Source organism: Sylvia atricapilla, chromosome 5 (genome assembly GCF_009819655.1).
Source record: "Sylvia atricapilla isolate bSylAtr1 chromosome 5, bSylAtr1.pri, whole genome shotgun sequence".
Lineage (NCBI taxonomy): Eukaryota > Metazoa > Chordata > Aves > Passeriformes > Sylviidae > Sylvia > Sylvia atricapilla.
Window position 1 is genome coordinate 36,877,151 of NC_089144.1, and position 23,166 is coordinate 36,900,316.

At 40.6% G+C, this 23,166-nt stretch overlaps 1 protein-coding gene and 1 pseudogene across 1 annotated transcript in view; both read right to left on the bottom strand.

Moving 5' to 3' along the window:
* Window positions 1–370: 370 nt before the first annotated feature.
* LOC136361942 (potassium voltage-gated channel subfamily C member 2 pseudogene) lies at window positions 371–2,300 on the bottom strand (annotated as a pseudogene).
* A 16,724-nt stretch (window positions 2,301–19,024) lies between these two features.
* Window positions 19,025–23,166, bottom strand: part of CAPS2 (calcyphosine 2) — a 28,583-nt gene continuing 24,441 nt past the window's right edge. The window contains 5 exon segments of the mRNA XM_066318483.1: window positions 19,025–19,200; window positions 20,479–20,575; window positions 21,750–21,800; window positions 21,802–21,871; window positions 22,459–22,612. Coding sequence (XP_066174580.1) covers window positions 19,025–19,200; window positions 20,479–20,575; window positions 21,750–21,800; window positions 21,802–21,871; window positions 22,459–22,612 — 548 coding nt within the window.

The window sequence follows — 23,166 nt, forward strand, 5'->3', positions numbered from 1 at the left end:
ACCAAGATCCCCTACCAGTGCAGGCAGAGCAAAAAGTCAGAAAGGACTGAGGTCGCTCTCCTGTGTCACTGTCACCACCTGACCCAAACCTAAGCCCGCAGGCCCAAACGCACCTTCATGCAGGCGCTCAGGGAGGACGAGGGTGCCTTGGGGCTGTTCCTGCTCACACCCACACACAAACAGGTCCACCGGTGAGTCACCCCCTCCACACTCCCACACAGGCCAGGGGGTGACTACGGCTCCCTTGCAGGCTTCTCGGGGCACAGCTCCCACCTCACCCCCGTACTCCCACGGGAAGGATGCTGGCACGGCGGGCCCCCCGGGCTGCCTCACACTGCCGGCAGATGTGGAGGGCACAAGCATCACCACCCTACGTGAACCGACGTGCCCCCCTTGCAGTGGCCCACCAAAGGATCACTTCTGCAGGCACACCCCACGCGGGGCGAGCTTCCCCGTGATGCCGGCTCCCGCTCAGGGGACCCCGGCAGCCCCTCGGCCTCCCCAGCCCCCGGTGGGAGCGCCGGCCGGCGGCGCTTACCCTGGCGGCACGGGAGGAGTAAGGGTCCTCGAAGAGCGCCCAGACACGGGGCTGCAGCCGCCGCCAGCGCCCGCCCTTGCCCTCGGCGGCCGCCCCCACGTCCTCGATGCCCAGTCTCTTGGCGGCCAAGTCGTCGTCGTCGCCGTCGGGGGGCGGCTCGCCCGTCAGCAGGTCGGGTGCCTCGAAGATGTCGAGGGCCTCCTCGGCGTCGCGGTGCTGGCGGTAGGTCATCCAGCAGCAGGGCTCCACGTCGGTCTCGTCGATGCCCCAAAAGGCCAGCTCCTCCTCGAAGAGCGGCCCGCAGACGTCGGCGGGGCAGTGCAGCTTGCCGGTGCGGTAGTAGTTGAGGACATAGGCGAAGACCCCCGGGTGCCGGTCGAAGAAAAACTCGCTGGCGCCGCCGCTGCCCCGGGGGCTGCAGCCGCTGCCGGGCTCCGGGCAGCCGCCCGCCGGCGGCGGCGGAGGGTTGGGGGGCGGCGGCGGCTCCTCGCCGCCCGGGGACTCGCTCTGGGACTCGCAGGCGAGCAGAGCCAGGCGGGTCCCCGGCAGGGTCTTCAGGGTGCTGCGGTAGGTCTCGTGCCGCGTGCCCCCCACGTTGAGGATCACCCTCTCGTTGTCCTCGAGCTTCCCCATCGCTCCGGGTGGGACATGACTGGGGAGAGCGCGGGAGGCGGCGGCGGGGATTGGGAGGGGGGCGCGCCGGTCGCTGGGCGGGGGGCAGCCGGCCGCCGGCAGGTCCGTGGGGGACGAGCTTCTGCCTTAAACGCAAACAGAAGAAATCGAGAAGAAGCCCCACAGGCAGCACCGTAGGAGGACCGTTCCCTGCGGTCACTGCCCGTCCCAGACTCCTCCCAAGATCTCCCGCGGACCCGCACTCTCGGGAGAGCGCTCCCGGCCCGCCCCGCCACCCACCGCCGGCCAGCTCCGCACGCTCCTCCGCGAAGGGCTGTGCCGCCTGCCCGCTCCGGGCACAGCTCCGGGCTGTCTCCCGCTTCCCCTGGAAGCAGGCTACCGAAATGGCACTGCTGCTGCTTCGACCGCGTATGGATCCGCCACCGTCCCCACCCCCTTCTCCCTCGCGGGGCTGTGTGAACCGAGCTGATGGAATAGAAAGTGTACGGTTAATTATTTAATGGGCATCTATCTTTTATTATCCTAACAACTTAACGAGGGGGAAAAAAGAAGGCTTAGAAATTTTTCTCCTCCTCCCCACCCCCACTGTGGGAGGGAGGAAAGGGTTGCTTTTTGGGAAGAAATACCGAGCACCCTATAAGCGCAGGCGGCAGGTATACTCTGGGAAAATCTGTCTGTATGGAGCTCGGCTTGCTACTTTCTCAGGCAAATCACGAAGGCGAGCGCGCATCTCGGGGAAGGGCAGGTGGGATTAGGGCCGCCACGGGTCCCTCCCGCTCCCCCGCCATCCCTCCCGCCGCCCCGCCGCTACCTTTGCCGGAGGAGCGACAGCGGCTTCTGCTCCTAGGCGGGCTCCGGCCCCAGACGCTCTCCGTGCCGCCCTGCCAGGCGAGACTACTTGTTGTCGGTTCGGGTGTTTCTCCGCGTTCAGGTGGCTGTTTCACCTCCCTCCATGCTCAACTCCGACAGGCGTAACAGCGGCTCCCGCCGCCCGCGCGGAGATCCCGCTCCCCTCATTTTATAGGGGGGATGCGGCCGTTCCACGTCGGGGCTGGGAGCGGGGAGCGCCGGCGGAGCGCAGAGCCATGTGCGGGGGGCCGCGCCGCACCGAGCACCGGCACGGCCGTAATCGCAGTGGCGCTCCGGGGAGACGAGCCCAAAGGTGAAATCGTACCTCATTTGGGGCCGCAGCTCCGCCCCGGGGCGGAGGCAGGGGCAGCCGAGCCGGCCCTACACACCCCTCTGGTCCCGCGGTACCAGCCTGGGGGGCGCAGGGAGGCGACAGCGAAAGCATGCGCTGCGTCTTTCCGAAAAAGACACCAGCTCCGATCCTGATACATGGACATTTGGCTCACTTAAGTTAAACACGCGGGAAGGGAGCGGGGCTGAGAATAGCTGTTTTTCGGAGAAATGCAGAAAAATCAGCCCTAGCTACAGGTGGCTGCGGAGAGGAGCTACTCAGCCCCCAAGAGAGGGCTCCAGAGCGGCCGCACAGCCCCGGCGGGCGGGGCAGGGAATGCGCGGGGTGCCAAGGGACCGCGGCGGCGGGGAGCGCCCCGACTCGGGGGAGCCCCAGAGCCAGCTCTTGCCGCCCGGCAGCGCGGTTTTGGGGATCCGGCTTAAGGAGAGGGCATCCAGTTTTCATGTCGGCTAAGAAAAGAGCAGCGGGTGCACTTCAGACTTCGTGCGCTGCATAGGTGTGAGGTTGGGCGTGGCAGAGGTGATGGAACTTGAGAGTCCCTGAAAATATATGAGGGAAGCCAATGTCTGTGCGCCATAATACATGAGAGAGTCCCATATCTCTGCCTCCAAGCCAGCCGAGTTATCTTATACAGCCCACACTGCTGCCTCGTTTGAGCTAGATTGGTCAAGGGAAAGAAGCTTCCAGCCCCAAAGATAAGATATACAACATGAGAGGTGATCCCTCTTGCCGCTTCCTCAAAAGAAAAAAAAAAAAAAAATCTTTCTCCACGCAAAGGGTATTCCCTGGCCTGAAGGAGGGCAGTGAGTGGAATAATGGTATCTGAAACGTCGTCTTTCCGCATCAGAGCCTTCGGCTGGGCACTTGCTGGCGTCTGGAGGGCAAAGCTCTGCTGGAAGCAATGCTCTGAGGACACTGCTTAGACCAGATTGCTTTAACCCAGATCTGTCTATATGTGGCATCCATGATGTAAACACAGGCTCCCAAAGCAGCAGCAACTTTAAGAAATGGGTTTTGGATGCTTTCTCCAGATGTACATTTTGAAGTTCCTAAAAAAAAAAAAAAAAAAGAGCAAAATCTATCCTGCCAAAGCAGATATAATCAGTTAGTGAAAACCCTTGGAACCAAAATTAATATTCAATGACATAGTTGTAAATGCAGTGGGAAAGATTCTACCGTCCTAATGCCACCTATGGCCTCTCATGCCATACTTGATTTTCTTTGCAGATGGGATTTTTCTGAAAAGGGGACATAGAGAAGGAGTGAGTAAGACAACAGGAATATTCATTGTCTTCTCTCTGACCTACAAGAGGTTTCTGGAGAAATGCAACACATTAAAGCTCTGCAGCATTCATCCATTGTGGAAAACCATAGGGTGGCAGTAGCTGCCAAAACACTACACAAACGGTATCATCACAAAGTACCAGGACTTCCTTCCTGTCACCGTCTGCTCAAGTCCCACATCTGTGCCCAAGTTAACAAGCCAATCCCTCCAGAAAAAAAAAAAAAAAAAAAATCGCACAAAACAAAAAAACTGAAGCCCTAATAATAACAAAAGCAATAAAAACACCCTAAACCCAGCCCCACTAACCACCACTCCCCAAAAAGAACCTCTCATAACCCATCCAAAATCTTAAGAAACCTGAGACTAGCAAGGATGGAATCTCATAAACAAAACCTTTACAGCCATACCTGTAATGCCACTGCCATGAAAAAGGCATGTGTTATGAGCAACCGGTTGACATTTCAGACTTATGAAGCATGCAGGGGGAGGTTTATTGCATGGTAAGAATAAGGAACAGAAAGAATTTTTCTAAGTGGTAAGAAAAGGATTGGTCTCTTCTGGAATATAGTAGTCCCTTGGTCATATAAAAATTTTCACATTCTATAACTTGTCTGTTACTAAATATAATGCTGTCAATTTCTCTGTGTGTCATTCTTCCTTGTAGTTTCAACATGCGGCAGATTTCTCAATGAAGGATGAAATTATGTTAGATGTTGACTTTCCAGAGCTGATTTTTTTTTTGAATCACAATATTCTACATAGACATAGTGACATTTATTAATTAATTTCCTCCCTACAAGAGTTTGACCTGAATTTTTACATTCTTCAGTGCTTCCAGTAAGAATGAAAGCATGAGACATATGTAAGAGAGAGAAATGTGTCTGCTGAGTAAGCCTTACCATGAAATATGTCTGCAAAGGGGAAAAAAACTCAACAAGCCCAAAAACTATTTACACACATGCTCGAACATACTCTTGTAAAAGATAAGTGGAAACATTTCTGTAGCTTAGAATTTAGGCCTTTATTTGAGGGACTGAGTGATACAGAGCAATGCACAACTGATTTTCCCTGCTGCTAATAATTCCTATCCAAAGGGAAAGGTCCTAAATTATGGTTTTAACCAGCAAAGCAATAAAATTAGATATAAGGATCACTATGAGAAACCCAAGGCAATTGAGCATTTTTCTGATTAGGAGCAATCATTCTTTGTGCAAGCTTGAGTACTGTAATGCAAAGTCGTTGGGTTACCAGCTGTCTAACAGCAAGAGTAAATGGAAGAAGGGATTTGTGCAAAAAAAAAAAAAAAAAAAAGCAAATTTGAGGACAAACACAGTGTATCAGCTAAAGTCATTCTCTGAATCACCTTCTGGAGGAGGTCTGTCCCAGGGTTCCTGGGAAGGTTAACCTAGCCAGCTAACATCTGCCATCCTGAGGAGGACATGAGAGGTTGAAGCCACCAAATTTTTCTAGTGCAGATCACTATTTCATATTAGTTATATGATGTTGTAATTGGGAAACAAAAAATAATCAATTTTATAATAAAAAATTATAACTGAAGACAGTGCAACAGATAAAATATGATCTGTTTATATTAATTTAGTTGATTATTAATTAAATTAATTATCTTAACTATCCACTATCATTAACATTTTATAAAACTTCTACTTGTTTCTTTCATGTGTTTTGCTATTTTCCCTTATTATTTATAATCATCTCTACTATTTACAGTTACATGTACTAATTCATTACACATCTTGCAGAACATGGCAGCAGTTTTATACTGAAGTACACTGATGATCAGTCAGAACCTTACTCTGAAAATCGCAAAAAACCTTAATTAATAGAATAGGTAAACATCTCTAGAATAGAACTGTAAGGAACCATGGTGTAGTTAAATTGGATGAAGCTAGCAGAAAAAAACAAAGCTAGCAGAAAGTTGTCGTTATTTTTAAATTCCAGTGTAGGATTGCATTTTTAGTTTATGCAGTTGAGATATAAGCTTGGTTTGATTAATAACAAAGAATTATTTTAAAACATTCTTATTGTAGAGAACTATAAATAAAAGCAAGATTGGACAAGACAGACATACGCAATGTGAAAGCTGTGATGATGTCAGCCTACTCTTAGTCCCATATTAGCATGCAGAATTCTCCATATGAGAGGCTTTATACAGACAGGTGTGCTTCATATGCTTTACCTCAAATTTCAGCTCCTTGTGAAATTTTGGGGAATGTGGTATCTCTCATTAAAAAAATGAGACCCTGGAAAAGGTCCTTGTATATTACATTTATCAAGGAAATTAAAAATAGTGAAAACTGGGGTCTCCTGAGAAGAGATAACACAGTAGGAAAAAAACCAGGTGAGCACTGATTGCATTGCCTAATTAGGAATCCCCAGTATGACCCAGGCTATATGGTTAAATCTTTGCCTTCCCTGGTGGTGGGGATGGAATTCTAAAGTGTATGTACGTTAAAACTGGCTTTGCATTTTCTCTTCAAAAGAAAAGGTGAGGTTGGTGTGTTCAAGGGTGAAAATCTCCCATCTCAGAATTGTTTTGCCTGGGATGCTACAAGAACACATATAGGCAAGTGCAGCTTTAGATCACCTTCTCCAGGCTCATAAATATTCAGATCCAAAGTACCTGTTCTCACAGGTACCTGCTCTCACCTGTCTCTCCCATAGAAACTGTCACTGTTCACTTTTAATTCCAATGTTCCTTTAGATCAGGGGTAAATTGCACATGACCTTTCCCCAAATGTCAGCCTCACCAGAATCTTCAAGTCACTGCCTTTTTCCTTCATGACCCTGGGGTGTTCTTTGCACCCCCCAGCACTAATGCCAGAGGTATTAGCAATGCAAGATGGTGGAAGGCAAGATTACTCACCTGTTTCTGCTGTGATTCAAGGATCTTTGTCAGTGCTGATTCATGTTTGTGGGATGCAGATTTTCTCAAGAGCTTTAGGATATTACATTCTGCTTATAAAAGGAGGTATTGCCTCAGGCTCTGTCCACACTTACATTTTTTAGTGTCCAATGCTAAAATAGTTGAAATGAATTTTTGATCTATGCTGAAAATTTCCTTCAATTTCAGGTAGAGGTCAGTGATGTGTTTTTCTCATTTGAAACTGGCCAGCACATGGTGCCACTTCTGGGGGTCTGGCACATCTCGGCAAGACAGTGTCTTTGTAAAGACTCATTAGGCAGTAAGAACAGTACTGAGCTCCTCAACAGGCATTTACTCCTTAGTTCAAGCGTGAATACATGGACTGAGCTTCTTCCAGGTGCTCTCAGTACTTACAGAGACTGGAAGAAACAGGCCTTGGAATGACCTTGTCAAGCACACTGAGTCCCAAGAGACAGGAAAATAAGTGCAGTACCTCCAAACAGCTCTCGGGTACAAGCTTTCCTCATTCAAAAGGAATAAAGCTTTCCATCTCTGTTTGGAAAGCGCAGAGAGATAGAAAAAGGGAAAATGCCAAAGCCATGTATTTTGTCTTACAGCATGGCCAGCAGAGCCAAGGGAGCCTCCACCAACTTGGAGGAGTTTCTGTTTCCTGGCAGTCTCATGAAAATTTTGGGAAATTCTAAAATTTCTGTGTTTTTTCTATTTTTTATCCTTCCCATTAATTTTAACTGAAGTTTTTGGGCAACACATCAATAATAAAACTTTGTGTCACCATAAAGAAGGCCTTATCTGGTTGCAAGTCTTAAGCACTCACATAATATAAATAAATAAACAATCACCTCGATTGCAGGACAGTTAGGTTTCGTCAGCTGCAGAAGAGCTTGTTCTGAAAGAACTAAACTTATCTAAACAAAGTGCCTTATTATATAATTTTAGAAGTCTCTTCAGAACATAGACCAAAAAACCCAAACCAAGCACAACAACAACCAACCACAACCCTAAACAAAGCAAAACAAAAACATCAGTAACATCTGTCATTTTCATTTCATTGGCAAAGACTGTATTAAGAAACAGCCAGTTTATAGGCGTCCATATAGTTACCACTGAACAACCTTGCAAATAAATTTAAAATGGGATTTAGTTTCTAAGTCTTTGAAGTGATGTAACTGACTTGGACATATTTTGACTCGTGGGGAAAAAAATGGAAAAGAGATCTTTACACTTTTCTTTTGGTAAATTAAATTATCTCTCTTCCAGCATACACTCTATCTACTACCTAATTGATATGCAAACTGTTATTGAACAGGTAGTCTGTGTTTTCAAAAGATTAGGCCCATTTAATAAAATATTCTGGAAGCAGTCTTATGTTCCATGCTAACTTTTGAACTTCTATTCAATGGTAACTTTTACTAATCTTCTAAAATCAGTTCAAATCTGATCCATCATCTACATATGACAGTGGTTTATTAGAGGAAGTCAGCACACCCTCCCTCACATGGTACCAAAATCAATGGAAACGCACTATAAGGACTACAGAGGTTTTCAGGTGGCTGGCATTGTTACACATAGTGTCTGTGCTTCACCGAAGTTCAGCTGGAAACCACATCTATCATCTTCCTCCTTCCCATGACCAACAATCTCCATTCTTTTCATTAATTTTTAGGAAGAGACCATAATACACACGCCTCAAGAAGGCAGGGATATGCCTTAATACATCAGCTTCTGAAGATGTTTGCACTGATGATCATTGAGGCAACCCTGGAGCAGCAACAACTTAATTGATTATCAGTGTATAGAGGATACTTTGTAAGAATAATTCCTATCATCGATTCAAACTTTAATAATTTTGTTTTGCAGTGCTTTTGTCTTCCCACTGTGAATAGCTATAGTTTTCCTATTAGAAGGGCAACTCCAAGAGTTGAAGGCACAGAAGTATCCCACAGAGCATCACTGTCTGGGGCAGGCAGATTTGAAATCAGATGCCTGAGCAATGCGGGAAGCAAAGAGGTTTCTTCTTAGTTTCCGCAGTCTCACATGGCAGACCCAATCTCAGTGTATGCAAGCTTGATTAATTTTGACTGCCTCCATTCAGCTGCAGTTAAGTTTTAACTCTCCTAATTTTTTTCATGCTACTTTGCAGACAAGATTGCCCAAATCTGGACTGAGCTGTCTACTGCCATGGAAACAGAACAGCATTCTCAAGAGATAAACACTTGATCTCTTCTGCCTGTGCTTTGGTCTTGCTTGCCAAAGTTAGAGGTGCTGCTACAGATTTCCGCTATGACCCATAAACTGGAACCATTACCCTACTAGACAGGGAAGAGGCAGAGAGGACTCACCAGATCCACTGCATGGAGCATCATCAGCATTTCCTCATCAGAGACAAGGTGCCAGTGAGCCTTAAAGAGCTGTGCAGGGTCCTGCCGAGGTGGGAAGTCTTGGCAGAAGCAGCCTAACTAACTGTGAGTCAGTAGCCCTTCTTAGTATTAGGAAAATAATACAAGGTTGTAAAACTGCAGTTTTCTCCATGTCTTTGAACAAGTTAGATCATATACTTAGTTACAGAGTAAAACCTTTTTGGTCACATCCACTGTTACACATAGCTGTCAGAGAACATGCCATGTCCATACTGATCTTGTAAACATTTCAGCAACATTAGATACCCTTGAGATCCTAATTTGTTTTCAACTGCAATGCTCTAGAAGTTTGCCTTTCTTAAAAGAAAGAGGAAAGAGCTGTTTTGGACCAAGGTGGGGTAGCTGCAGGCTCAGGGGCTGCTCTTGCAGCAAATACTGTTGAGCACGCCACCTGGGTCAGGGACAGGAGGTACAACACCAACCTCAGCCACCTACCTGTCCTGTGCATATGTGTGTAAGTGGAAATGTGGAAAGATGTGCCTGGACTGAAGGAATGAGGCCATCAGGGCCGTCTTGTCATCAGCCATCATCAGCAGTCTTGTCTGAGGCCTTGCACACCTCTTGCAATAGGAACTCAGAACAGAGACAGGCGTTAGGTCCTGGACTGATCTTATCTGTCCAACAATAGAAATGGGGAAATGGGGATCAACCTCTGACATCTGTGTCCCACAGGAACAGTGAATACCCACTTCACTTTTGCTAGTCACTATAGCTATGGTGATTTCTGATTTCCATAAACTTATGCATTCAGAAAGAGAATGATATATGAACTTCCCTAAAGTTCTGGAAGGCTCTGCTTTTTCTTTGGAATAAGCAGGCAGCCTTAAGAGTGTGACAGCACAACAGAGGCACCTTAAAGCAGCACACTCCTGCCGGGGACTAACCGAGACTGCCACAACACTCATGATACCTTTTCTTGAGAATGGATTGCTGTAACACCTCCATTTCCCTACAGCTTGAAAGTATGCAGGCTAAAATGTCCTGAGAATTTAATACCCTTTTTTAAGAAGACATTTTCACTTCAAGATCACAGTGCATATGCAGCAGGGTGGGTACAAACTTCCTATCAGCCTTTGGTGAGAATTCAAGGTGCCAATTTTTGTAACTTTCATCCTTCTACTTAGCTTGCAATTCAGACTTTGGGAGGACTGGCAGAGAGACAGAAGTCAATCTGCCATCACTGTAGTGGGGAACACCATTTAAATATGCAAGATAGCTGCTGGCAAGGTATGCACAGGGAAGTCCCTTGCTGTCACTGTGTTCCACTCAGGTTGTCAACTGCTTTTTCTCAAGATCAAGTTTCACAACAGCACACACACAAAGCCAACAAAATCTTTCCTATTAGATTTTTTTGCAAATGTATCCTGTCAAAATGGAAGAAGCATTCTCATATCATGTAATGATTGGTTTTCTATAAAACTTTATGCAGCCAGGGAATATCACATGGGAGAGTCAAAGGACCTCTCTAAAAAAGAATGACTTCTAACAACCTGCTTGCAAATCGCCTAAACAAAGAAAATCCTCATATTTTAAACTCCTACCTATCTAGGGACCTACCTTAGTGTTCCTGCTAGCCTATGCAGAGTTGAAGATTTGCTCTGACTTTTCAGTAGTATTTTCATTACTTTCAATAATCTTTTCATTCTACAAACTGCTGCCATAAATACTTATTAAGCAAGATGAAAATTGACATGTTTGCTATTACATTAAAAGTGACCTGTTTATATCATTAACATAGTACTCCCTGTCTCTCATCCTCATCTCTTCTTGGTCTCCTATTTTTTTCCAACTCGTCTTTTACATTTTCTGAGGCAGGGATTATATCCCAATGTAATAGTGTGCGTTGTGCCTAGCTCAGGCCATGACACATCTTTTAGGCTCTTCAAAGCTAGAAAGCAAATTAATGAAACAGTCACTGACATGTCCCAGCTCAAAAAGATTCAGTAGCAAAAGGGGAGGCAGAGTAGAATAAAAAATGCAAAAAGAGAGGCTCCGAGAGCAGAGCTGCCAACTTAAATATACCTTTAAGTTTCTCCCACTACTGTGACTAAAAGATTGTTACTCCTCCTCCCTAAAAGGAACCTCTAATTTAAAATCTAGCAGTGTCATAATTAATGTGAATATTATGCTAATCTTGGGGGGAAAAAAAGGACCATTGCTTATCAGGTTCTTTTACATTTTTTTAAGAACTCCTTGGCTTAGGCTTTTATTATTAATTTTGAAAATTTCTTAGGAGGTCCCATGTGCCAGCTTCCACCGTATAGCCACCCAGCTCTTCCCTTAGGCAAAATGCATTCAAGAATACAGATTGGCAAGAAGTCCTATAGTTCATCATCTCTCCTAACGGGAAAAGCATCTCCACATGCTGTTTTGGCAACAAGACAAACAGCTTCATGGTATAGAGTGGACATAAGGCATTTCCAGAAGCACAGGTAAGACACCAGCCTCCATTTACATTTTATTAGATCACTAAACTGATACCTACCATGCCAGTTCTTGTTTGATGCTTCTGAACACTTCTTATCAAGACAGATATTAGAAACCAGCAATTAAAACTCAGTCTAAATGATGTTAGATATTATCAGAGTATCATGATGTTGTCCTCATTCTGGGTTGATTTTTTAGGCGTCAAAACCATGTTTTTCCACCTTCAAATTGCTCACAGATATGAATTAAGAATTCACAGCCTACATTTATGCTGCCGTCAAAAAGTCTCTGTAGCCCAAGAGTACAAATTCAATCTAACAAATTATCAAAAAGACTGTCTTTGAAGTCAAAATACAAAGGAAGGGTTTGTAGTCCATGTTTATTTGGAACTAATACAGCTGCAGTTTTTAGTACTCCTTTCATTTTAGTGAGAGAAAAATGCAATTAAGCCAAAAAGAATTTTAAAGAGTTTGTAATCTTGACATAATCCTGACTAGTGTCTAAAACAACCTTGGGGACTGCTCTTTCAGGGTGAGAGGCAGTTCACAGTTTTATGTATTATTTATGGTAGTAACTTCACAGGGGAGGAGGAGGAATACACTGCAGACATTAATACAGTAGCAAGTTGACAAGGAGGCTGAAGAAGAATCTCACCTGAAAAGAGCAGTCCTCCCCTATGTTTACTGAATAAAACCTTTCACTTCACTTCACCAGGTTAGGGGCAGCCTAAATTAAGTAAAAGAAGAGAGAAGCAGGAAATAATAGACATCCTACATCTGGAACATTGCTGTAGAGAAGCAAGCTTTGCCTTGTCTTACCTGCATTTCTATGCATTAGACTGCAACAGGGATTACTACATCTACAAAGTCTAATAAATATATTTTCAGATGACACAAAGTATTTTCCATATATTCCATTTCCATATGGTATCAAAAACAAGCAATGGTAAAATCTATTCTAATAAATACCTGCATACATAGTCATATTGCATTTATTAAATGTGGAAGAGACCCTTTACATACAGTGTCTGACAAAAGCTGCTGTTAAACACCTTACATTTTGGTTCGGCTTCCCTTTACCCTTACCCCTGCTCTTAAAAAGTAATGGATAAAAAATTAAAATTGTTCAGTTCTTTTTTATTTTCCATTAAAGATTCCATGTTTATGCTGTGGATTTCACTAACATGTATCCTATGAAGCAAAACGGGGAAGGAGAAATAATACTTCAAGTCAGGTAAAGTTGATGCAAACCTGTTAGGAGTCTGAAAAGAAGCATAAGCACAAAGCTTCCACAAAACTGAGACTCTCACACCAAATTTTTCCAGCAGGAACATCTCCCGATACCCCAAAGCATGGTAGAACTTCACCATTTCACTTCAACTGAAATGATGCAAGAAAAATCACTTCTTGAGAAGAAAACTTGGGAGTTAAAATCACAGTTTCAGTAAGACTTTAATAAAATTAGGTTGTGAAAGGAATGAGAGAGGGAGAAAAGGTCTGATAGAAAAGCTCGCTCTATGATGCAAGTACCTCACCAGAGGTACTATAATGCAAGACCTTAACCAGAGCACTGCGTCTCATGTAGAACATTGAATTCACCACAAGGAAAGTACCAACTGGCACTTATGGGAGAAAAATGAGAATGGTCTTGAATCTGTCCACTTAATGCAATTTTCCCTAAACAGCCATATTTAACAGACTTCAGATCAAAGGGGATGTAATATTAGTTTTCAAAGCTGTTACATAAGAGAAGGATGGGATAGCAGAAACAGTAATCAGCTTAAACCATAGCAAGAAATATTCAGGTCGATTAGCAGGAAACTTGTAACAGCAATAGAACAGATTACCTGGGAATGTGGTGGAATCTCCATCACAAATGAGAAAGGGTTTTTTTAGATAATACAGAATAATGGAGTAGACAACTTTGTAAAATCTCTTCCGGACAAATTTCTTCTGACTTAATGTGAAAGAATAATATATACATGGACCAATAGTACAGGCAGGCTTTGCTTTATGACTGGTGTTCCAGAAGGAAGACAGAATTCAAAAGCTATGAATGAACAAAAAATAATAACAACTAGGAATGCCATTGCAGCAACTCTTTTATTTTGTCTGCCCTGTCTCCTATCCTTTTCCCCAGAGACTTTTCTTCCTGGATGTTAGTTCATATTTTCATTTATTTCTGGACATATTTTAGCATTATGGCTGTTAAGAAGAAGTTCATTTCCAAGAATGATGCTCCCAAAAGAAAAGTTTGGAGGCATACCAAGATAAAACTGGAAAGAGAACTTAGAAATCACATAGTCTCAAACAAGGGGCAAAGTATCAAAAAATAAATACAAAGAATATGAAGTTAAGTATCTGGCACTGACAAGTGATTCACTTCTCACTGCACTGGTTTTAATGAATAACTGAATTTTTGGAGTGCCTATTTCCTGTGGTTACTTAGATCTATGCAACAAGAATATTTAGAACAGATATCTGTCAAAAGCCTATTAAACCTGTAAAAACCAGAATATTATAATCTTGGTTTAAATTGTGTTGCTACATCAGGCACTTCCAAAATGATTGTTCTAAGGGAAAAATAAAAGCACTGGTTTTACTTCTGTGCTGTTTCCTTTGGTCATGAAACATTGAGAACGGAGAAGAATTCAAGAATGTCTAAAGGATGAAAACAACTGGAGTATTCACAACTGAAGCCTCCAGTTAATCACTGCATCTGCAAGGCAAATGCTATTGTCAAAAGAAATTACTTCAGGGGAATAATTTTACCATTGTGAGTGCAGAATTTAATTCATGCCAAGACAAATCATAGGATCCTAGAATTAGACACAGGAGTGATTAAGTGTATACTTACCTACCCCAAGTTGTAAGAAAAAAGGAATATTGCTTTAGTATAGATCTCTCAAGCTGTTATTTTAGCTTCCACTGATATTAACCTGAGCTTTATAACAGCAGAATGGGGTTTCCCCTGTGTGAAGTATACAGCAGTGTAAAGCAGTTATCACCCATTCTGATAGTGGCAGCAAATGGTGCTGCTGAGGTTTCTGTGCACATATCCAGTTAATTCCATCCAAAATGCAACACGTCAGAGAGGAGGAAAAAAATACCCAGAAAAGAGGTGGTCAGATACTATAAATTCCAGGTAAACACAACAGATGCTCTAACAAACATTAAGAAACCTGTGATAAACAGATCTATTTTTTTTTTCTCAAAGTATTTTTTATCAACTTTAGGCCTCAAGTTCCTCACAGTCAAAAAGGGACACCACAAATGTACAGGAGTCACAAAATAAAAATATTTCATAGGGTCATCATGCAAGTAATGTCTTACCACATTTCTTTCCTAAGTACCTTCCAATCTGGCTAATATTTTGAAATGTCCCCTGTGGTACAAATAGCCTAAACAGACCTCTTGTATCACTGGAGATGTCTGATGGTTACAACAGAGTAGTTCTGACTCTGCTTCTCAAAGACAAGATGATTAACAACATGAAGAGCAAGTACTGAACTACCTCAGTCTCTGAATTACTAAGCATGAAGAAGGATAAACTATTAGAGTAATATCAAGGAAAAAAATGCATGTGATTTTCTACCTTCCTTTTTCTGCCACAGCAACTTACCGGTTTTCTTAAACACATCAGAAATCAGTTCTAGGCTTTTTTACTGTGTAGAGATAGCATGCACAAAACCAAACCCAACCAAAAATAAAACCAAAAAAACAAAACAAAATACCTCACACAATAAAAAAAAAAAAAAAAAAAAAAAAAAAAAAAAAAAAAAAAATAAACCAACCAAAAAAAACCCACCCAACTAACACATCAAATAACCAATGCCCATAAAAACAAAAATCCAAACTTCAAAAGTAAACAGCACATCCCTACAAACACACAGTGGTAGATACATTTTTAATCTTTTTGTTGTTCTGGCCACAAAGATGCACACAATTTGATCTCCTGGCAGTAACTTACAGAAGAGAAATGAGTTTTTGAGTGTGAATCAGTAAAAATGCCTCCTCTCAGTACAGTCCTGGTGAGGATGTTGTATTTCCATTAGCAGACAAAGTGAAGCTACTGAAGGTTTCCTCTGTGTGCCTGTGCTTCAATTTTTCAAAGCACTCTTCAACATTCCAGCTTACAGTGTCAGTGCACATTCATTTCATGAAGTACAGACCTTCTGAATAAGGAGTTAAATCACTTAACTAATTTCTACTTGTCCTCTGGGAGCCTGCACATCTAATAGGACAAAATACGTTCACACCATAATGCACTTCTGATGTTCTCAATTACAGCAAATTGCTAAAACTTTTTAGCAGAAGTGTAAATTATGGTGGCATGAAGACAACTAGTTTGTTCAGCAGTGAGTTTCAGTGAAGAATCTTCTTTGAGAACCCCACTTTAACTAAGAACACATTCTAATTTGGAAAACATGCGCAATTCTTAAAAAGATAGCAAATGTAGAAAGTTTTGTTTGAAATACATTTAAAGGCAGTAAACCCAGTAGACATTTTCAGATGGTTTTAAAGCTACAAAGTATTGATTAAAGAAAACGATTCATGTTCATTAAATGTTCACAAGTAAATAAGAGTAAGTCAGAGCACAATTAAATTAATCAGGCCATTGAGACAACTCTTAATGAAAAATCAGATACCACAGACCTTGGTTTGAATAGTCACTGTGTTTTTCTATTCACAGGAAGTATGGTGGGTAAACCTTGGGAAGAATTTGGTTTGAATTCTTTTCTACCATCTGAAGTTTAGACAATGAGAAACTGTGAGCAGATAAAAGTGAATTTGGTGAATGCCATTAAATATTCACCATAGATATCAAGATCTGATGAGGCAACAACTGGTGACAGAATCAGTAAGGCTGGAAAAGACCTTCAAGATCACAGAATCCAACTTTTGACCAAATGCCACCATGTGCTATGTCATTTCTTGGGGATGAAGATTCTCTGGGTAGCCTAATCACCCTTCCAGTGAAATTTTAAGGTCCAGTCTTAACCTTCCCTCATTGCAGCTTGAGGCCATTTCCTCTTGTCCTGTTGCTGGTTGCCTGGGAGAAGAGGGCAGTCCCCACGTGCCTACAGACTCCTTTCAGGTGGTTATAGATAGCAATAAGGTCTTTTCTGAGCCTCATTTTCTCTGCACTAAACAACCCCAGCTCCCTCAGCTGCCCCTCATTTACTTTTCTCTTAAGATCCTTCAGCAGCCCTGTTTCCTTTCTCTGGACTGGTCACCAGCTGGATGTATCTCCATTCACCACCACCCTCCTGGACCCACCCAACCAGCCAGCTTTTTGCCCATCAAACAGTGTACCTGTCCAAACCATGAGCAGCCAGTTTCTCCAGGAGAATGCTGTGGGAAATGATGTCAAAGACTTAACTGAAGTCCAGGTATACAACTCCCAAAGCCTTTCCCTCATCCACTAGTCAAGTCACTTGATCATAAAAGGAGATCAAGTTAGTCAAGCAGGACCTATGTAAATGACCTTGTAGTTAATAGAAATTACATGGATAGCAAGTTTCACATAATTATCACAGTACTGCTTTCATTTTCAAGAAAATTTTGACCTTCAGAATTTATCTTAGATTATTCTGTTAGGGATCTGTGTTCAGATAAAAAAAAAAAATGCAGGACTACCAAAGCTCTGTTTTTATAACAGCACCTCCTTTCTATGATAACAAAAAAATAAATTTGTGGCAGATATGACCCATACAGCTTCTTCTGACAAGCAGACTCACTTAGTATACATCTATTTGTCTTGAATTTTTCCATTCAATAGGAAAATGTGGAACAATTTTCCTAAAAGCTTCACAATAAAATTGAACATTGCATAAAGAAATACATCAATACCTCATTTCATAATAACTTTCATTCATTAAATTGAGCTACAGTTTTATCTGTTGGTACAATTGCACTAAGTGAAAAAGTCTACATGATTCTTTCAAAAACTAACAAAAATATGACTTGGTATTTTTTCAGCTATTTGAATGGACACATTAACAAGCAGACCTCCCTAAAACCAGCTACAGTTTCCCTTCTCAGAATTACCTGCCCTTCTCAGAATCACCAGTTCCAAGAACAGTAATTAACAAAAGCTATCCAGTGAGAGAAATTCCAGCAGGAATGGGCAACAAGAAAATCATATTGAGTCAGAATTATTTCTCAGAATACACATTGAGGAAATCTGCCTTTCCCTGTAAAAAAACACATACAGACTTTTCCAGCCGCAAAAGAACCCACCCCCCCAAGTCCCTTATTTGACGATTTAGAGTAGAACCTCCAATACTGTTACATTTGAGGCCACAGTCAATCAATCCCGACATAAAAACAGACAAGTTATTAGAACAAGGAAGTACTGTATCTAGACTATGCAAGTCAGCCACAGTGGACCAAAGTTCCTCATTTCAGCATCCATTCCAGCACTGCCCTTTTATTCCTATGAAACACAAATTCTGTCACAGAGGAAGGTTCTTTTAACCACAGACTATAAATTTAAAAGCAGGCAGACAAGCTTAGAGGACAGTTATATATTTTAATTGCAGAGGCCTAAGAAAGGCAGTTCAACATACAGTTAATTTCAGTAACAGGTCTATCAACATAAATGTCTCTCTCCTTCATTAACTATATATTTTTATTTCTTAACACAAAGAATTTTACAGAATTAGCAAGATGGATTACATTGAAAAGCATACTTGTCAGAACATTTGCAATAGCAAAGAATATTTTAGTTAATGATTTAATTTTTGTGGTGGCAGAGGTGGTTGTTTTTGGCCTTTTTTTAATGCTTTTTTGTTTTATACTTTCAGAGGAGATAGGAAATGCTACCTATCAGTTTGACAAAATATATAGCTGCTATGTTTTAGTTTCAAAATTCCAGCAATTTAAAGAAAACAAATATTTAAATATAACTTATTTTGTGTGAAAACCACTTATTAAAATACAAGAAATGAAGATACACATTACAAAATACATGTGTGATTACTAAAACCCTTGAGATTCAGTGCTCAGCTTCAGACGCCTGACCAAAATGACAAAGCAAGATCAGTCAAGACAGTGCACAGGGCAAGGGGCTAAGTGCTGTGAGGATCTCTGCACTTCCAGTACAGCAGACATCCTCAAAATTTGAAAAAAATGACGTGCTCTCTTTCAAGCTAAGTACCAGCATAAGAAAAAATAAATCAGACAAAGAATATTATAAGAAAATTTCTGAATAAAAGCTACCATTCACATTTATGCAGTCAAATCTGAAGCTTTTCACAATGCATCATAAAACATCTCTTGCACATATCCCTTTCAGGCATTTTATTATTCTAAGTTCCTCTTATTTTAAAATAGGACACTTTATATTAATATTAAAAAATTATGGCTTTTGGTATGGGAAACAGCATTAATAACTTCTGGTGAAAAGACATGAACAGCATTTTTATTAGAAGAGCATAGCTCAACAGACACTCCATGAAATTTGCCATGTATTGTTCTGAAAGCATCTAAAGCTTTCTGCCCCTGAAATCAGTTTAAGACACTAATCTTAAAGTAATGCACATCAAGACTAAATCTTCTCCTATTTAGTCACTCCTTGTTTAGAAAATGTCCCTTCTATTTTGTCATCTTCCACCCTAAATTCCCCATTAATTCCTTAGGATATTAACAAAATCATCATCACCCATGATTCCAAAACTTAATTCTTCATAGTAATCTTCAAACTCAGAGTAGGGCACTTCATTGGGGTTGCTGCAGGACTCTCCTAATGCTTCTAGAAATTATGATTTAATTTCTTCTTCTGCAGTTTTGCCTATGAAAGTATATTTTTCTATTAAATACATTTTAAAGAAGACTGAATATGTAGCATTTGATATATATTCAGGCAAGAAACTTTCAAATTCTAGCTTGCAAATATTTTTTCATGAACAAATTCAATATTCTGATTTCAGAATTAAGTCATTGGCTCACTTATTACCGCCTGCAGAAATTACCTTACTTTAACAGTGTGATAGAAGTAAGTATCAACAGAAAACATGGAGTCAGCTAATTGCAATGAATTATGAGAGCAGGAAAATGTTTTCCTTCAAATGACTGCAAAAGCTGCATAATGCATTTGTAAACTAAAATTCTGAAGTTATCTTATAAGAAAGCATAAGTTTACGAAATTTCAAAGTTCTGGGAAAACTTTAGGATGGAAATTGGCGTTTGAAAAGTATTCTGCAATTTACATCTGTGTCCTTGCAATTTTATAAAGAAAATACTCAAGATTATTTCATAGCATTGAGAAAAAAAGTACAAAAGTACAAAAAAATAGGTCAATATGGCACCGGAAAAAAATCACATATTGTATTTCTGTGTCCCCATGTGACTCGTATGTTACCATTAAAATCACTGGCAATATAAAAAAATCCTCTCTTCTACAGGTAAAAAAGAAAAGGTCATGACACCATGGAGACTTTCACAGTGACTAGTTTGCTACATGGAGGTATTGTTTTTTAAAACTCACATACAAATATTTAAACTCCTATTTTTACAATGGCAGACTTTAAACAGTTTTGAGTATCCTGACAAAATAACAAAGAAACGAGCATTTCCTCTGTAAAGGATGACAAACCTGCCCCAGAAACAAAGTTCCTTCTGAATAAATTATTCGAGTGCTGAGCACATTCCATGATGGTTGGAATACTTGCAAATTTTGATGGAAAAGAGTAATGTGAAAATGAGAGTATCCCGCTAAGTGAAAATCATTAATATATTTGCCACTGATAACTTATAGATTAAAGCTGAGAAATAACTGCTTACAGAGGTAGGGCAAAGAACTACTCTGCTTACCAGCAGTATTAGCAGCATGAAAAAGAACAAGAATTAAAACTGTACGTATAAGCTCCATTACCACTTATAGTCATGTTCTGGAGAGACTCATTTTAAGTCCTCAGATGAAGAAAGTTCCCCTTTAGCAGCTCAAGTCTAAGTAAATATGAAAACAATTTGTAGTTCCAACCAGCTTCTGGATCTGCTATCTCTGCTAACAGGATGACTGCCACGGTTACAGATTGGGTTGGTTTGATTGTTGTTTCATGTGAATTACCTGTCAATACTAGAGGACATTTCTTTGCACAGTAACATTTTCTGACATCTACCATAGGCACACTCCCAGTTTTGTTGAAATCTAGTTTCACATAAGCCTATAGGGAAAAAAAAAAAAAAAAAAAAAAAAAAAAAAAAAAAAAAAAAAAAAGAGTTTATTATAAGCATGTCAGGGGGAAAAAAAGTGGAAAGATGAAAAGATCAAATACACTTTACCTAGCACATACTTTTAGGTCTTGTGCAATGGATTATGTCAATTTACCTATTTTATGTAAGGTTACTAAGGTCTATGTAAGGTTAAGATACCAGAAAATCATTCTAGATGATGCAGTTTCATGACTATTTTACATCAACAGTTTTCACATCAAAAGTGTGTTCCTTTTAACGCAAAAAAAATTGTCTTCTCTCCCTAATTTTCAGCTCATCCTTAGAATCAAAAGTTTAGCTGCTTCCCTTCTGCCTCCTCCAATTATTAAGATTCCATATCATTCTGACATTAGCCTCCACACAGCCTCTCCAGCACTGCTAACAGCAGCTTCCTTTTCATTTCCATTCCTTACTCAAATACATGGCTTGATGTGTAAGGCTAGGAGAGTCAGATCCTCCATGACTGAAAGTATGAAAGTTTATGTCATTTTTCTTGATCTTGATATCCAGTTGCTACTCCTTTGGCTGGTTTGTGATCAGTGTCTGATACTGCAAACAGCTCCACATTACATTACAGACAAATAGCAAGTGGCATTTCACATATAACATGCCTCACAAATAGAATGACTCTTACTGTCAGTCTCAAAGGAGACAAGTATTACTGCCTCCTATTTCAGGCACTGTGGGAAGAAAGTCTACACATGTAGATTTGCCAAAATTCGTCATTTGCCGAAATAAGAGAAAGTACCTCTTCTGGAAGAGATACGCTCAGGGTGTCAGACGCCTTAGACGCTGGACTGAATGATAAGAATAGCACATATGAATGAAAACTAATAATAAAAGATAATATAAAGTATAATATATTAGTATAATAAAGTATAATATAGTATAATAAAGGAATCAATCCTAGAATTTAAAATTAACTAATTTAACAATGGAACAGTGTGCAGTCCACTAATTTACCTTTCCGTTGATAAACTCATCTGAAACTTTAAGAAGTCAATTTCCAGGTACAAAACTTAAGAAAAATAACAACAAAACCCAACAACTAGAACATGATGAGCAACTAACTCCAAAGTTAGACTGCAAAGCATTTACAATTAAAATATCTGCAATAAAACTTGCTTTTCTCCCAAATGCATTCCTATATTCATTCATTTCTCCAAATATGGCATTGAGTAAATTCTCCATAGTCAACCTTATCACTCTTGCTGTCATCAAGAATAAGCCATAAGGATTCAAAGTCCAGAAATTTAAAAATATTTTTCCAAAGTTCTTCACTTTATCCTGAAATAGAACAATTGCTATAATGGGAAATTACAGTATTCTCACAAAATGCCCCAAACTTCTAGATCCAAACTCACTCAAAGATTTATAAAAATAAAGCATGTCATCAGCAATCACTGATGACCATAATTCACATCCTTCACAGTTCTGATAGCTGTGAGCTACTTTTACAACATAATATACAAAACAAAGAAAAAAACTAAGTAAAGAACATAAACTAAATTATTTTTTTAAAGCCTAAATGGAAGGAAAAGGGTTTCAATCACACTTGCTTCTTCATGTCATAATGTAAAAATATTCCATGTTTTTAAATATATTTTTTTTTTATTTTTAAGAACTTCACATAGAACTGAATGCAGAAATGCCAAAATGCCAACATACCATAAGGGGAAAAAAAAAAAAAAAAAAAAAAAAAAAAAAAAAAAAAAAAAAAAAGAAAACTTGCACAACCCAGATATTAAACTATAGATTTACGAAAAAAAAAAAAAATCAATTCCATAAATAAAGGGAGATAACATCCATGTTTACCATTTCAGCTAGACTCACCCCTTCAGGCATTTCCAAATTGAATACTTTTAGAGCTTCTTTCAAGGCCGCCTGAGAGAGAAAACTATTGCTGTTCTTGTCTATTTGACAGAAATACTTTCCTAAGCCTGTTATAGCCCAAACTCCTTTTTTACTTAGTGTTTCTCTAAATATACCTGAGGATTTAGAGAAATTAAGGACACAACATTTACCTGAAGCTGTCCACTTGCTATAGGGACAGTATAGAAGTAAAGAACACTACATCTACATTTAATGGTGCTGGTTAGAAAGACATACTCATGTATTAGGGCTCCCGCATCTTTGATGAAGGAATGCCAGTCCAAAAGGAAACCATCAGTTATTTAACATTTGAGGGAATATCATATAAAATGTGTCTAACAAGTAATATCTAACAAACTTTTTTCAAAGAGGCCACATAAAGAAAGAAAAAATGGCTATTGCCCTCTCTATATTCACACTGTAAAATTGCCTGCTTCTGTGAGAACTGATTACATGCCATGATTTAACATACAATGTAACTTTGGAACTACTTCAGAACCATACAACACTTCCATTATGAGACACAGAGTTGCTTCTTTATACTACAAACTTGTTAAGTACATGCGGAAATGAGAACAAAAATTACTAATTTGGCAAAATCATTCCCAAATTATACACAATTTCTATGATAAGACTTATGAAAGTCTTCAGCTAGCGTAATCACTTAGGG